Source organism: Selaginella moellendorffii, unplaced genomic scaffold (assembly GCF_000143415.4).
Source record: "Selaginella moellendorffii unplaced genomic scaffold, v1.0 SELMOscaffold_2, whole genome shotgun sequence".
Lineage (NCBI taxonomy): Eukaryota > Viridiplantae > Streptophyta > Lycopodiopsida > Selaginellales > Selaginellaceae > Selaginella > Selaginella moellendorffii.
In genome coordinates, this window is record NW_003314263.1 from 2,768,262 (window position 1) to 2,782,438 (window position 14,177).

At 49.4% G+C, this 14,177-nt stretch overlaps 4 protein-coding genes across 4 annotated transcripts; all 4 read left to right on the top strand.

The window, feature by feature from the left end:
- The first annotated feature begins 1,744 nt into the window (after nucleotides 1-1,744).
- Nucleotides 1,745-2,636, top strand: LOC9661186 (calmodulin-lysine N-methyltransferase). The gene is made up of 6 exons (XM_024660827.1): nucleotides 1,745-1,814; nucleotides 1,869-2,022; nucleotides 2,082-2,161; nucleotides 2,216-2,276; nucleotides 2,349-2,454; nucleotides 2,522-2,636. Exons 1-6 carry the CDS (start codon nucleotides 1,745-1,747, stop codon nucleotides 2,543-2,545), a joined length of 495 nt encoding a protein of 164 aa, XP_024516595.1. The 3' UTR covers nucleotides 2,546-2,636.
- A 560-nt stretch (nucleotides 2,637-3,196) lies between these two features.
- On the top strand, nucleotides 3,197-6,080 carry LOC9661187. Its single transcript, XM_002962543.2, has 4 exons — nucleotides 3,197-3,303; nucleotides 3,389-4,182; nucleotides 4,239-4,622; nucleotides 4,676-6,080. The coding sequence occupies exons 2-4, from the start codon at nucleotides 3,444-3,446 to the stop codon at nucleotides 5,995-5,997; spliced, it is 2,445 nt and encodes an 814-aa protein (XP_002962589.2). The 5' UTR covers nucleotides 3,197-3,303; nucleotides 3,389-3,443; the 3' UTR covers nucleotides 5,998-6,080.
- Nucleotides 6,009-9,055, top strand: LOC112340725. Its single transcript, XM_024659639.1, has 4 exons — nucleotides 6,009-6,127; nucleotides 6,199-7,232; nucleotides 7,291-7,662; nucleotides 7,719-9,055. The coding sequence occupies exons 2-4, from the start codon at nucleotides 6,203-6,205 to the stop codon at nucleotides 9,041-9,043; spliced, it is 2,727 nt and encodes a 908-aa protein (XP_024515407.1). The 5' UTR covers nucleotides 6,009-6,127; nucleotides 6,199-6,202; the 3' UTR covers nucleotides 9,044-9,055.
- Nucleotides 9,048-12,071, top strand: LOC9661189. The gene is made up of 3 exons (XM_002962545.2): nucleotides 9,048-10,242; nucleotides 10,294-10,671; nucleotides 10,740-12,071. The coding sequence occupies exons 1-3, from the start codon at nucleotides 9,249-9,251 to the stop codon at nucleotides 12,050-12,052; spliced, it is 2,685 nt and encodes an 894-aa protein (XP_002962591.2). The 5' UTR covers nucleotides 9,048-9,248; the 3' UTR covers nucleotides 12,053-12,071.
- The last annotated feature ends 2,106 nt before the right edge of the window (nucleotides 12,072-14,177 follow it).

A 14,177-nucleotide genomic window follows, 5' to 3' on the forward strand; every position in this document is an offset into this window, starting at 1 on the left:
GCAACGCCATCCGATCTCTTTCTTCCTCGGATGATCACAGACCTTCAGAGCTCCCGACCTTGTCCGGGTGGTGGAAAATCGCGACGCAGTACAATGACTCCAATCAAAGGCCAGTTTCTAGCAAGATCTCCTTGTCGACAACCGAGTGCTATGTCAGTATCGCCAACGCGTCAGTCGAGCTGATAGAATCCACCGTCTCGAAGCAATGCAGCGATGTTCTTCCGGAAGACCCAAATGGGATCTATCACGCAGTCGTCGGCAGCGATCTGGACAGCACGGGAGTCTACAAATGCTTTGGGAAATTTGAAGGGAATGGTGGCGGAAGAACTTATCTCTTTGCTCGGCAGCCGAGAGAAGACGAGTACTGTAACTTATGGCGTCGGTTTGGAGGACTTGCGGAGGCACCGAATGGTGACACAGGTTTGGACTCGTTGATCAGCAGAGTTCTAGCCAGCAGCGCCGAGAGAGCTACAAACATCGACACGATCGGCTGGAAGGACGATTCCGGAGGAACTATCAGCTCCTTGTGTCCGTCTCCAACGGGACTCACCGATGGAAACAGTCCCGTGATCGAGGAGAATGGCGTGAGCTGGAACTTGGTCGGGATAAATGGCTCACGGTTCCTCGTCCAGCAACTTTGGAGCCGAGAGAACAGCAATTGTGCTCTCCAGATCATTGGTAAGTCGTGGCCATGAGTGTGCATGCATGAATGATTTCACGTTGTTTGCTTGTTCGTACAGCGAAATGCCGCTCCATCAAACCGGTTGACAAGCCAAGAGGCCTGATAAGCGAGGGCTTGATCGTCAACCACAGCGTTGGCTTGCAACCATATCCTCCTGCAAGGAATTGCCTGTGGCTCCTAGACGTTCCAACAGCGAAGATCTTCCGTGTGACCGTGAACTTCATGGTTCTAAGCATCACAGACAAGCTCAACTTCTACGAGTGTCCCATATTGCCGCGTGCTTCCGGCCGAGTTGATAGTTGCGAGGTGCTAAGATCCATGACTGGTGCTAGCTCTCGGATCGTCCTTCCGGACTTCGTTCCCACAAACTTGATACTCGAGTTTAAAACAAGCGCGGACGAACAAGCGGCTGGTTCTCTGGGCTGGGAGATCGAATACAAAGCTGGTAAGAACATCATCTTCTAGTTTTGTTTCTGGAAGAAGAAAAAAGCTCTGTTTTTTTCGTCCTCCAGGATTCTGCAATGGAACCACTGTGGCCTCCGCCCGATCGGGCTCTATATCGGATGGAAGTCCCGAGGGATCGAAGTACTTGGGCTTGCGCGAGTGTAGGTGGGTCTTAAACGCGAAAAAAGGCACCGAAGTCCGGCTAAAGTTCACTCGTTTCGACACGATCCAAGGCCGAGACGTCCTCACTGTCTATCAAGGAAACGACAAGCTCCGGGGCTCCATCTTGGAAAGCTTCTCGGGACGCTACTCCATTCTTCCAAACCGGACGTATAGCGGGCCAGTGTTGCTGGTTTTCACGACCCAAACCGGTGATGGCGATGGCTGGGCCGCGAACTTTGAGATGGATCATCCAGAATCGGAGTCGCAGCGTCGATCTTCCAGGAGAAACTTGGTCGCAATTATCTCTGGAGCGTCGTGCTTGATGGGACTCTCGTGTTTGCTCTGTGGAGCGTGCTTGATCCGGCGCTCTTATAGTGAAACTACTGCTAGTGAAACTACTACTAGAAATCCATGTAATGTCATTCTATTTTAACCAAATAGAGTTAGGGTTTTACAATGGCAGCTTCGTCTCCCCCGGCTCTGCGATGGCGCCTTCTCAAGCGATCGCTGCTCCGCTCGAAATCTGGTATGTTCTTGAGCTGGATCGGCTCCCACATTGTCCAGACTTGCAATGCCGCAGATGAGATTGACGAGGAGGCTGCGAGGGTATCCAGAGTCCCGTCCGGGAGCTTTGGCCTGATCGCGAGCCGCTGCGTGGAAGATAACGAGGAGATCGATGGTATTCTGTGGGAGTACACGCTCCCGGATGAGCGGACGACTGCATTGCTGATGAGGTTTGGAATTTTTTCTCGATCGCTTTGTTTGTTCTCATTGGTGAATTTTCTTCCTGTAGGCAATCACGCAGCGGCCAGTTTAAGCTTAGCGATCATTCGAGCTGTAGAGAGCTCGGCATTGACAACACTGGTGTTATTTGTAAGTGGAGATTTCTATTCTTTTTCTTAAGTGAAGATCACAAGCTTTTCATAGGTTTGTGGCCAGCTGAAGAGATTCTTGCTTACTATTGCGTTTCACGACCGGAAATGTTTAGGTACGTGATATCTCGCTCTTCCATTTCTTTTTCCATCCAATTCCAATCTGTGGGTAGCGTTTGGATTGACAGGAACAAGAGGATTATAGAACTTGGTGCTGGATATGGATTAGCGGGACTAGCATTGGCAGCTTGTACCGATCCTGCCGAAGTTTTAATCACGGATGGCAACCCGAAGGTTGTGAATTGTATCCTATAATACTTTTGCCGCCTCTCTTTTGGCTCCTTGACTTCCGTCCTGGCAGATATCCAGAAAAATTGCAGACTGAATGCCGAGCTGTTTGGGAAGACTAAAGTCAGCTCAGAGGTTTTGTACTGGTGCAAAGAGCCAGTACCTCTGGACTCTGAATTTGATTTTATTATTGCTGCTGACTGGTAAGAGACGTTCCTCATGACAGATGGGATTTGATGGATGCTTTTTTTCTGTGGCTTAGCACTTACTTCAAAGATTTTCATCTCGATCTGGTGCATACTATCAAATCGATTTTGACACGTACAATGACTTCCGAGGCTCTACTTTTCTGTCCTCGCAGAGGTGAAAGCCTTTTCAAATTTATTGAGATTGCAAAATCTGCTGGTCTGGCTGTTGCCGTCAAGGAAGTATATGATGCTGATATTTACAAGCTGCACAAGGAGTTTTTGCAAGCCGAAAATACGCAATGGTTAAATTATGATGCAGACCACAACTATCCTTTACTTATTTCTCTTACTGGTATGGCCAACGTTTTGACTGGATAATTTGCCTTGCTTGTGTCCTAAGGAAATCACATGCTTGAAAAGTCTGAAGGTTTGTTTCATCGACGTTCTGTGCATGCGACAAGTTTGCATTCTGTTTTCTGCGTGGCTGTTTGTCCCGTCATAACTTGTCTTCTACCTTGTTAACACCTAGATTTTGCAGATGAAGCTGCAGTGACAAACATTTATACATTGGTGAGCTCGGACACTGCTGCGAGCCCATCGTGTTGATCGTAACACGGCATGGCTTTTACATGAGGACTAGGAAGGGAGGCTTTTGAAACTCGAAGAGGTATGATGGCTAAGATGCCGCTTGAAGCTCTTGTGCTTTCAGTGCTATGGGTGGGACTTGCTAATTTATCGATGGCTTCTGGCAGCACCATTCGATCTGTTATTGGTAGCAACGGTTTTGCATACCAAGGGGGAAGGCTTATGGTTGATCCTATCACGATCTATGTTGCTTGGGTTGGCCCCTGGTCGGAGCACTCCAAAGAAGCCGTTCGCAGCGCCGTCATATCTCTGTCCGACGACCGGCCTTCTGAATTCCCAACACTGTCGAAGTGGTGGAGAATTGTGACACAGTACAACGACTCCAGTCAGAGGCCAGTTTCCGGTAACATTTCCTTGTCGAGAATCGAGTGTTCTGTTAGTGTCGGCAACGCCTCCATACAGTTGATGAAATCTGCCGTCTCCAAGGACTGCTTCTCCGTGTTTCCGGAAGACGCAAATGGGATCTATCACGCAGTCATTAGCAAGGAGCTGGACAGCACAGGTGTCTACGAGTGTTCAGGACGGTATATAGATGCTGGTGGAAACAGAACTTATCTATACACAAGGGAGCCTCGACCGGACGAGTATTGCAACTTCTGGCGCCGTTTTGGAGGGTATGCTGGGCCGCCAAATGGAGACACGAGCTTGGACTCGTTAATTAGCGCAGTTTTAGCCAGCAGCGCTGAGAGGGCTACAAACACAGAGTCCGATGGCTGGAACGACGATTCTGGGGATACGGTCAGCTCCAAATGTCCATCGCCAACGGGGTGGGCTGATAAAAATGGTCCCGTGATAGAGGAAGACGGCGTCAGCTGGAACTTGCGAGGCATAAACGGCTCGCGGTATATCGTGCAGCAACTGTGGAGCCAGAAAAACAACAATTGTGCTCTTCAGATCATAGGTACTGTCTTGTTTAGGTGATAGAACTGATCTTGTATAACTAATCTTTCTTTGCAGATTATTGTCATGAGCCGGCAGTCCTGAACAAGCCAAGAGGCCTGATAAGCCAGGGCTTGATTATAAACCATAACGTTGGTTTGCAGCCATATCCACCAGGTCTTGATTGTATGTGGTTCCTCTCTATTCCGCACTCTAAAGTCATTCGTATGACTGTCAACTTCATGGCTTTAGGCGTTAACGACAAGCTGAACTTATACGTGTGTCCTATATCGAGCTTGATACTCGGCAGAGAGGTTGATTGTGACATGATAAAATCTATGGCTGGGACTAGTACTCAAGTAAGCCTTCCGGATGTTGTTCACTCGAATCTGCAGCTTGAGTTTAAGACGAGTGTCAAGCAAACACCTCTCTCCATGGGCTGGGAATTAGAGTATAGAGCTGGTAAGCTTATTTCTTGCTATTTCTTCAGAAACTCATCAATACGATTTGTTCAGGATTCTGCTTCGAGACCATTACCACTACCGATCGTTTTGGTTTCATATCAGATGGAAGTCCTGATGGAGCGCAGTACCTGGGTATGCGTGAGTGTAGTTGGCTCTTCAAGGCAAAACCAGGCAGCAATGTCCATCTTCAGTTTACTCGTTTCGATACAGTGCAAGGGAAAGACTTGCTTACTGTTTACCAAGGAGACGCTAAGCGCAGCGACTCTATTTTGGAGGTCTTTTCGGGACGTTATTCCGTTCTTCCAAACCGGACTTACGTTGGACCTCTACTGTTGGTGTTTTCAACGGAAACTGACGACGGTGATGGCTGGGCTGCAAACTTCCAGATGGAGCACCCGGATTCAGGTTCACACGGTCCATCTTCCAGGAAAAACTTACTGGCCGTAATACTTGGAGCGCTCTCGGGAATGCTGTGTTTGATTGGCGGGGTCTGGTTGATATTGCGCTCGTGCAAGTACAACATTGGTTTCAGCCTGACTAGCAGACAGTTTTCAAGAGCAGAGCTGGATGCTGCGACCAGCAACTTCTGCAAAGAAAAGCTGGTTGCACCGGATATGTTCAGAGGAGTTTTGCCCAACCAGCAGCTCGTTCTGATACAACGGTGCATGCGTTCGTGCGAGAAGGAATTCGAGCTTTTGTCAAGGATCAAGCATTCCAACGTGGCCTCCGTCTTGGGTGTCTGCTACGACATCAGCGAAAGCTTCCTCATTTTCAAAGACATGTGCCACAGCTCCGTCTTCAGCCATCTCTTTGACGACGACAAGTGCTCGGCTCTTTCGTGGGAACGCAGGGTGAAAGTTGCTACGCAAGTCGCGAGAGCTCTGGGATACTTGCATACGTTTGCGGAGCCTTGCGTGGTTCACCGGTCAGTGAGCTCCATCAACGTCTACCTGGACGGTTCCTGGAATGCCAAGCTCGCGGGATTCGGCAGCGCTTTGAGTGTACGTTCCAGGAGCCAGGAACTCAAGCTGAAAGCCGAAGACGTTTACAGGGTGGGAGTTTTTATCTTGGAGCTGCTCATGGGACAGAGTGCTTTGAACGCAGAAGAGGACCAGCCAACAGTCGTTGCCCGCTGGGCTGTTCATGTTATCGACACAGGGTCCGGCTACGAAATTTTGGACAGGAGGTTGGAGGTGCCATGCGAACGAGAAAGAAGTGCGCGAGCTTTGCTGAAAATGGCGGAGATAGGTGCCTGGTGTATGAAGGACAAGCCGGAGGACAGACCGAACATGATGGAGGTGGCGGCGGTGTTGGCGCAGGTGGAAACTATTTTCTTTGGTCAATCCAAGCGGCATAGTAAGCGTCCAGGCTGAATCTACTCGAGGACAAAGCTCACTCGAGGATTAAAGCTATTGTTTTGGACGATCTTGCAAAGTCGCTGCCAGTCTGTCGATTATGCTTTTCGGCCTTGGTGCTTCCACCGGTCGAGCAAATTATTACGAGGTAGCTTGCACTGTTTAAATTTTCTTTTGTTCTGAATTCTCATGTGAGTTCTTGGTGTTTTGTTTCTCCAGGACTATGGGCACTGCTTTTCATGTTCTGTGGCTGTTATTACCAGTCATTACAAGATCGGCTTGGGGTTTTTATGAGGATTTCCCAGCGGCTGACAGGAATATCTACAACGAGACTTATGCTTTCCGCATTCTTGCCCGACATGGAATCCAATCCCCGGCAGAGACGTCTTCCTTTGAATACAAGGGTGGTCGTTTACTTGTAGAGCCCATCACTGTCTACTTCTTCTTTATCGGTAACTGGACTAAGCACGCCAAGCAAGCAGTTCGTTATGCAATTCTTTCGCTTAATGACGAGTCACCCGGCAAGCTTGACAGAAACAATACAGGGTATCCGACACTCTCGAAATGGTGGAAGGTTGCCACTCAGTACGCCGACGCTACCTCTCGGCCTGTCTCGAGCAGTATTTCGCTCGGCAGCGAATGCTCACTCAGTTTACGGGAGCTCGAAATGCCAAAGCTGCTGGGAACTTTTGCACAGGCGTTCAACCGCTCCTCTCCAATTCAGGCAAACTGCACTAAGGTGTTTCGGGCAGAAAACACTGCAGTATATCACGTCCTCTTCAGCAAGCACGTTACATTTCTGCGTACCGGTAAAGATTTTCTCCCTTTCACGAACTGTGCCGGCCGCGCCAGTTTGTTCCGAGTCGACGAATCCGGGCCAAAGATCAGCTTGGCTTGGGTGAAAGTGCCCTTTCACAAGGAATACTGCAACCTGGTGACAAGGTTTGGAGAGTCTTACACGCCTCCGAATGGAAAGAGTGGCGGTCTCGACTCACTAATCAGCAAAGTTCTGGCACAAACTGCCGACATGGCTACCAACTGGGACTTCAAAGGATGGGTGGCGTCAAGCAACTCACAAACTTCGGTGGCTCAACAATGTCCTTCTCCAACCGGCTCGGAGGACTCCGTCATGCCCGTAATTCATGACCGCGAGAAGATGATAAGCTGGAATGTCTACGGAAGGAATGGAGCGCGCTACCTCGTTCAGCAGCTTTGGAACCAGGATCAACGGAACTGTGCTCTCAAACCTCTCAGTACGTAACCCCGACAGGCTGTCGTTTAATTTTCTCCTTTTTTCTTTCTTTTTTGCAGGATCATGCCAAGGCAAACGGAAGCTAACGACAGTCACGGGAACTATTATGGTTAGTCTTATTGTGGATTCAACTCCTGGCGCGAAGGTTGGCTTGCAGCCTTACAATTCGAACCTTCATTGTCAGTGGACCGTGAGTGTCTCCAACGCAGTTCACATACGCATCCACCTGAACTATTTGGCCCTTGGCCCGGGTGATACAGTGGAAATTTCTTACGAGTGCAGACACAGAATTTGCAAGAGGATCGTGCTAAAAGGCTATTCACCTGGAAAGAAGCTAGTCGATGCAAAGGGTGCAAGTTTTCACATCAACTTTACCAGCGGATCACAAGCTTCTCCCAACAGAATGGGTTGGATGATCAGCTACAAAGCAGGTGATTTGTCAGCGTGGTTTAAACTTTTTAGCGATAAAAATACTTCCATTTTGCAGGCTTTTGTAAACGCAGTGTTGATGTACGCCAGGCAAGAGGATCGATCAACGATGGCTCTCCAAAAGGCGTCAAGTATATGAAGGGCTCAAACTGTTCGTGGCACTTCCATGCACTGCAAAACAGTAAGGTCCGGCTTTACTTCACCAGACTGGAAACCATTGCAAGCAGCGACATGATTCGAGTCTACCACCCTGACCATCACAAGGTCCTTGCAGAGTATTCGGGAAAAGCCGAGCTCCCACGTCAGGCATTCAAAGGTCCTATAACGCTGGAATTTTCCAGCCAAACAGGAGACGGCGATGGTTGGGCTCTAAACTACGTGATGGATTCTCCACAAACTACTACGCAATTGTCATATACAGCTAGATCTGCGGCAGTGACTGCACTGGGAGCTGTATGTGGTGTGTTCGTACCGGGTGTGGTCTTCCTTGGAGCTGTGGTTCTTTGCTGCAACTTTTCGGTCCTTCCGGTCAAACGCTCAAAGATCCAGCCAAGTGAAGAAAAGCCGCGACTCCACACAAGAAGACAGTTTTCGCTGGAAGAGCTCCGAGAGGCGACCATGGATTTCTCTCCGGCGAATGTGGTGTCAGACTCAGATGGAAACGTTTTCCGGGGTACCTTGCAAGACGGTCGTGTTGTTGTCATAAAGAAGAAGGTGTCCGAGCTTGAGCTTGACATCTTGTTGCGCATTCGCAGTGCAAGCATCGTCAACCTGGTCGGCTTCTCGTCCGACGCACAGCAGAAGTGCCTTGTCTTTGACTACATGCATCTCGGCCGCTTGTCTCGACGACTTTTCGACGATACGCTGCCTCCGATCAGCTGGGGGAACAGGCTTCGAATCGCTCTCCAGATATCCAGAGCAGTCGAGTACCTGCACACTTACGCCGAGCCACATATCGTTCACCTCAACATCAGCGCCGAAAATGTTCTCCTCGATGGCTCCTGGAATGCAAAGCTGAGTGGATTCGGCAGAGCTCAAAGCAGCAGCGTTGCCATCAAACCGGCTCTGAAGCTGCAAGACGTGTACAGCTTTGGCAGCCTGGTGCTCGAGCTGGTGACGGGAAAGGCTTCGAGCGATCGAAAACACAAGAGAGAAGCCTTGGCCGCGATAGAGGCAGGCATGGGACACACTATCATGGACAAGCGGCTCGAGAATGAAAACCAGATTGCGAAGATGGGAGAGATCGCTGCGTGGTGCATGAGCGACAGTACGAGACAACCAAGCATGGTTGAAGTTTCTTCCACGTTAAGCCAAGTTACCGCAATGGTTCTACGCTCGGCATCGAAGAAACAGCGTCCGCCACCTGGGAAAAGCAGAGACTAGAAGCAGCAAAGCAACCTCAAGCTACAATGGGAAGCTGTCGTCGGGCCTCCTGAAGCGGCGTTCCTTTCGGTTTGTCCTCTTGTACCGGTATCTCGCCACTTGGAGCTTTCTTCTGAGTCCCCGATGCCGCGCTTATAAAACAACAGTGCGTACAGGACATCACTGGATCAATTCTTTTCTCTGCTCGAGTTCCGGAAGCAGGGTCATGCTGCTGCTCACGCTTGGTCTGTTTCTCGGCTTCATGGTGCTGCTTTCTTTCTGCTCGAGCAAGGTAGAGTTTTCTAGCACGAGTTTCCTCGTCGACGGGCCGGATGATACTCCGAAGAGTTCGGGTCCACCATTCAGTCTCATAGATGTAACGGCAGTCCATTACCATGGAGGCAGACTGCTCGTGGAACCTATAGTGGTCTATCTCATCTGGCTTGGTCCGTGGGAGGACAAGTCCAAGGAAGCTCTTCGAAATGCGGTTCGCTCGCTCTCGGTTGAAAGTGGTGATGGACTGCCGGATCTTTTCAACTGGTGGAAGGTTGCTACGCAGTACACAGATGGGAACGGTCAGCCAGTTTCCAGTAATGTGTCGCTTGGCACGGTGGAGTGCTCGAGTTCTACGGCGTCAAACTTAAGCAGAGAAGCTCTCACTTCACTTATGCTCCAGGCTTTCAACGTCTCTTCTTCGCCGTCTGAAACGCCTCCGTTGTGCAGTTCAGTGCTCCCTCAAGATGAGACCGCGGTGTACCATCTTCTCTTTAGCGAGAAGGTGTCCTTTTCAGAAGACTTCCACACATCTCTTTGCAGCAGGCGGTTTAGACTTTTCAAGGCTGAAGAAGTTGGTCCCGAGTTAAGCCTGGCATGGTCCCGGGAGCCAGGGGGGGCGGAATACTGCAACCTCTGGAGTTATTATCACGAGTTTCTTTCACCACCAAATGCGAAGGATAAAGGCCAGTTGGATTCCCTGATCAGCTCTGTGCTCGCACAAACTGTGTCCATGGCAACAAACACTGACTTCGATGGCTGGCACAGCAATCTATCTTCCACAGTCACGACCTTGTGTCCGTCTCCGACCGGTTTATCAATTTCTGCAAAGCCGGTGATTGACGACGGGAAAATCAGCTGGAACTTAAGCGGGATAAATGGCTACCGGTACATGGTACAACAGATTTGGAGCGACAAGACGAAACTCTGTGCACTTCACTCATACGGTATGCCTCTCTCGTTCTCGCCTTTCTTCTAAACATTTGGACCTTTGACAGAACATTGCAAGGGATTGCGCGAGAGAAATGACTATCATGGGATTATAAGTGAAGGGCTGATTGTCAACCACAGTGTGGGACTCCAACCTTACAGCCACGGCTTGCATTGCGAATGGCGAGTCAGCATGCCAGGGGCTGCTGTGGTACGCGTCAAGATAAACTACATGGCCATTGTGAAAAACGTCGACTATGTCTACTTGCACTCGTGCTTTGCGCCAGTATATATCTACCGTTTGGATGCATGCTTGGAGAAAATGTATAGCGGGCTTGGCTCACCTCACCAGCTGGAACTCTACACTTCGGAGTTTCTTCTCGAGTTCAAAACTGGAAACAACCCAACCTTGACCGAGATGGGCTGGGACATCGCGTATCAAGCTGGTAAGCTGACTTTCTTGCTTAAGGTACCGCCCTTACACCGAAGTGCTCACTTACTTTGTTCCTTTCAGGATTTTGCTTCGGCACAACAAGAGTGACAGAAAAAAGTGGTGTTTTAACTGATGGAACTCCCGAGAACGCGACTTATCTCGAACAGCATACTTGCGCTTGGTTTCTTGACGGCCCAAACGTGGAACTCGACTTCGTCCGTTTCGATACAGTTCAAAACCAAGACGAGCTTCTGGTTTACAGAGGTGACAAGTCTGACGTAGCGAACATAGTGAGAGTCTACACCGGAAGATACTCTTCGCTGCCTCGAGAAACTTTTCCTGGTCCAGTGCTGCTCGAGTTTCGAACTAAAACTGGGAATGGACGGGGCTGGGCTCTGAAGTACACGATAAAGCCTGCTGGTGGACTCTCGCCACCGGAAGATCCAGCAGTGATCATAGCAGCCGTGTGTGGAGGACTGGGAGGCATGCTCGTTGCAGGATTGATCGTTCTTACGTATATGCGGCGTGTGCTCTTGCTCTTCGACGACAACGATCGTGAGATGGAACGTCCATTGTTGCTGCCAAAGAACATTAAAGTCTTCTCTCCACAAGTTTTGCGAGAAGCCACCGACAAGTTTAGCTCCAGCAACTTGATATCCAGGGGACGCAGAGCGTGTGTTTACAGAGCTAAACTACCTGATGAACAGCAAGTAGTGGTGAAGAAGACGAAACTGGCACGCGACGAGCTCCTGGTGATCTCCAGCGCCAGCCATTTCAACATCGTTGGCGTCACGGGCTACTGCTTCAATCGCAAGGAAAACTTCCTCGTTCTCGAATATGTCCCAAACGGTTCACTAGCGGATCATCTCTTCTCTAACGCTAGCACACTGGCTTGGAGCTCGAGACTGAGAATCGCGGTACAGGTTTCCAGCGCTCTCGAGTTCCTCCATTCATACGTGGAGCCGAGCATCACCCACGGCCACGTGAGCTCAGACAACATTCTCTTGGACAAGTCCTGGAACGCAAAGCTTGCCGGCTTTGGAAGCTCGCGGAGGAGCTGTGTGAAGAGGGTAGGCTCTCACAACTTCGGCCTCAAGGCGGAGGAAGTTTACAGATTCGGAGGCTTGGTGATGGAGCTAGTCACAGGGGACAGATCGAGCAGCAAGGCAAGACGGGCATGCGAGGTGATTGAATCTGGAAAGGAGGAAATGTTGGGCCTTGTTCTTGACAGGAGGTGTGGTAGCAACGACGTCACGGACAAGAGAGCAGTGCTAAAGCTGGCAGAAGTTGGAGCGTGGTGCATGACAAAGGAGGCCAAGGAGAGGCCAACAATGGTGGAAGTGGCATCGGCATTGAGACAGGTTCTTGCGATCTCCATGCGCTCCAGACGCTAGCTATGGTGACACGCAGTTTTCATATCCGTCGTCGTGGTTTCTTCGGGGCTGGCTTGACGAGATCTTTATGGCCTTTGGCTGGAGCTTGGGAAAGCTGCAAGGCAGGCAATAGCAATCGCTCAGAGTGATTTGAGACGAAGTTCTCACCTTATCCAGCTTCTCGCGGACGTTCTTCGCAGTAGCATTCATCGATGGCTCGGAGAAGTGCTGATAGCGAAGGTACCAACAAGTTTTCGATTGTTGCTTGAAACTCTTGTCTTACCTTTGGGATTGGTGCTTCACAGGCCACTGAGAGAGGAAAGTGTGGCTCCGGTTGGAAACTTTCTAGCGGTGTGACGTCGAGAGGATCGAGCAGTCCTGTTTGGAGGCGCAATCGTCCATTCACATCCACGTCCTTGAGAACTGGGAGGCGGTGAGTCAAGAATGTTCCATTCTCTTCGAAACTCATCTCTTTCTTCTTTCTTTACCAGCTTTTCTCTCCACGACGTCCAGTCTGCGCGCTTCTAGTTTGTGCTTAGTGTCCGCCAAGCTCTCGTACTTTGGGGCGTAGCTCACTTGCAACAGGTTGCCAAAGAACTGGAAATCATCCAGGTTTCTCTTCGCAGCTCTGCGTTTGAGGATGTTACTCGCAAGGGAAGGAATGGAGAAATGGAAAGAGCGAGGCTACCGTGCGTGGGCGATATCAGCGAACTTGATCCAGTATACGTCGGTGTAAGGCTCGCATTCTTCGTCATCCAGGAGCAAGTACCTGGACGGCGCGTAAGGTTTCGAGGAAAAAAGAAAGAACGAGAGACTCTACTCTTCAATGTGGCCAAAACTTCCAAGCAATTGTAGAAGCTCGCTGGAACAACCCAGCGCCGGGACGTTCTTGACAAGCATGTATCTGGTGTCTCACAAATTCATCCAAAGAAGAGCCTCACAAGATGGCTATTTCACTCACCTGGATTCATCGCAGACCGTGTACACTTTCACAGCTCGTTCCATCTTGCCCTAGCATAACAATGCAAACAAATTAGGACCGTTGGATTGAGGAATATCCTCAAGTATTCTAGGAAGCAAACCAAAAAGTCAAATTTATTTTGGTTTAATAAGCCGACGCTCCGTTTGGAGACAAACAAAAGAAAGTATAATTAAAAAAGTATTTTTTGAGAAAAATTTAAACACCGTTGTATTAGTACCTTTTGATGGTTGAGATTAAATCTTATAACGTGTTAATCTTAAACCCTTTTGTTGCTTATATTTGTCTTGAACGAAATTCTTCGGTAGGAAGTTCTCGGGCACGTCCAATGGAGGTGAGTCTTTGCAACAGAGTGTAGCTTCCAATGCATGAGTTCGGGCTCGGGAATCCATTCCTTCACAAACACCAAGTTCATGAAATCGCTTGAACTGTACTCATACATTTCAGCATATGGGATGCATGTCATCCAGATCACCACTCCACCATGCTACACTAGTACACTTGCGGGATAAACAAGATCGCACCACTGTTTACTACTTCATTGATCAATCTGATTGAGGGCCGAACTTATCTGTGCGGGCTTTTGTGACATGCCCCTTCATGTTGATGATTGCTGCAACCAGGTCCTCCAGTTGACACAAACTTGAATCCCCAGTAAGTATCGGCAGTAAGACTCCCATGCACTACCACACTTGTAAACTGTTATTTTTTCCGCATCCCTGACTGCCTCAATGTAAAGCCTGCCGATGTACTAGGTCACGTACTCCCCAGGCTCTCCAGCAATAAACCGCCTGTCCGGCTTGACCATGCATGACATGGTGACGTAAAGTCGATCTTGGTTAGGTTGTCCACAATAAGTGGCTTGATGTTCTTGACCTCTGCTACAAACATCTTCAACACATTTTCACACATCTTCACAGTCTTCGTCTTCTCCTAAATAATCCGTATCATCATCAGTAACTTTGAAGCTCCATCTTGGCTCCTCCGAGTATTCTTCAGATTGTTCACGTTGTTCTTCTTCATAACGTCTGCAGCATCTGTCGAAGATGGACAGCGAGAGGCGGTGAGAACCAGTATCGTAATCCAGGCTTGGCTGCAATCTGGGATTACGCCTCATAATGTCGCTTGCGAGTAAGTTCTGAAACACCATAAACACAGACCTGCGCT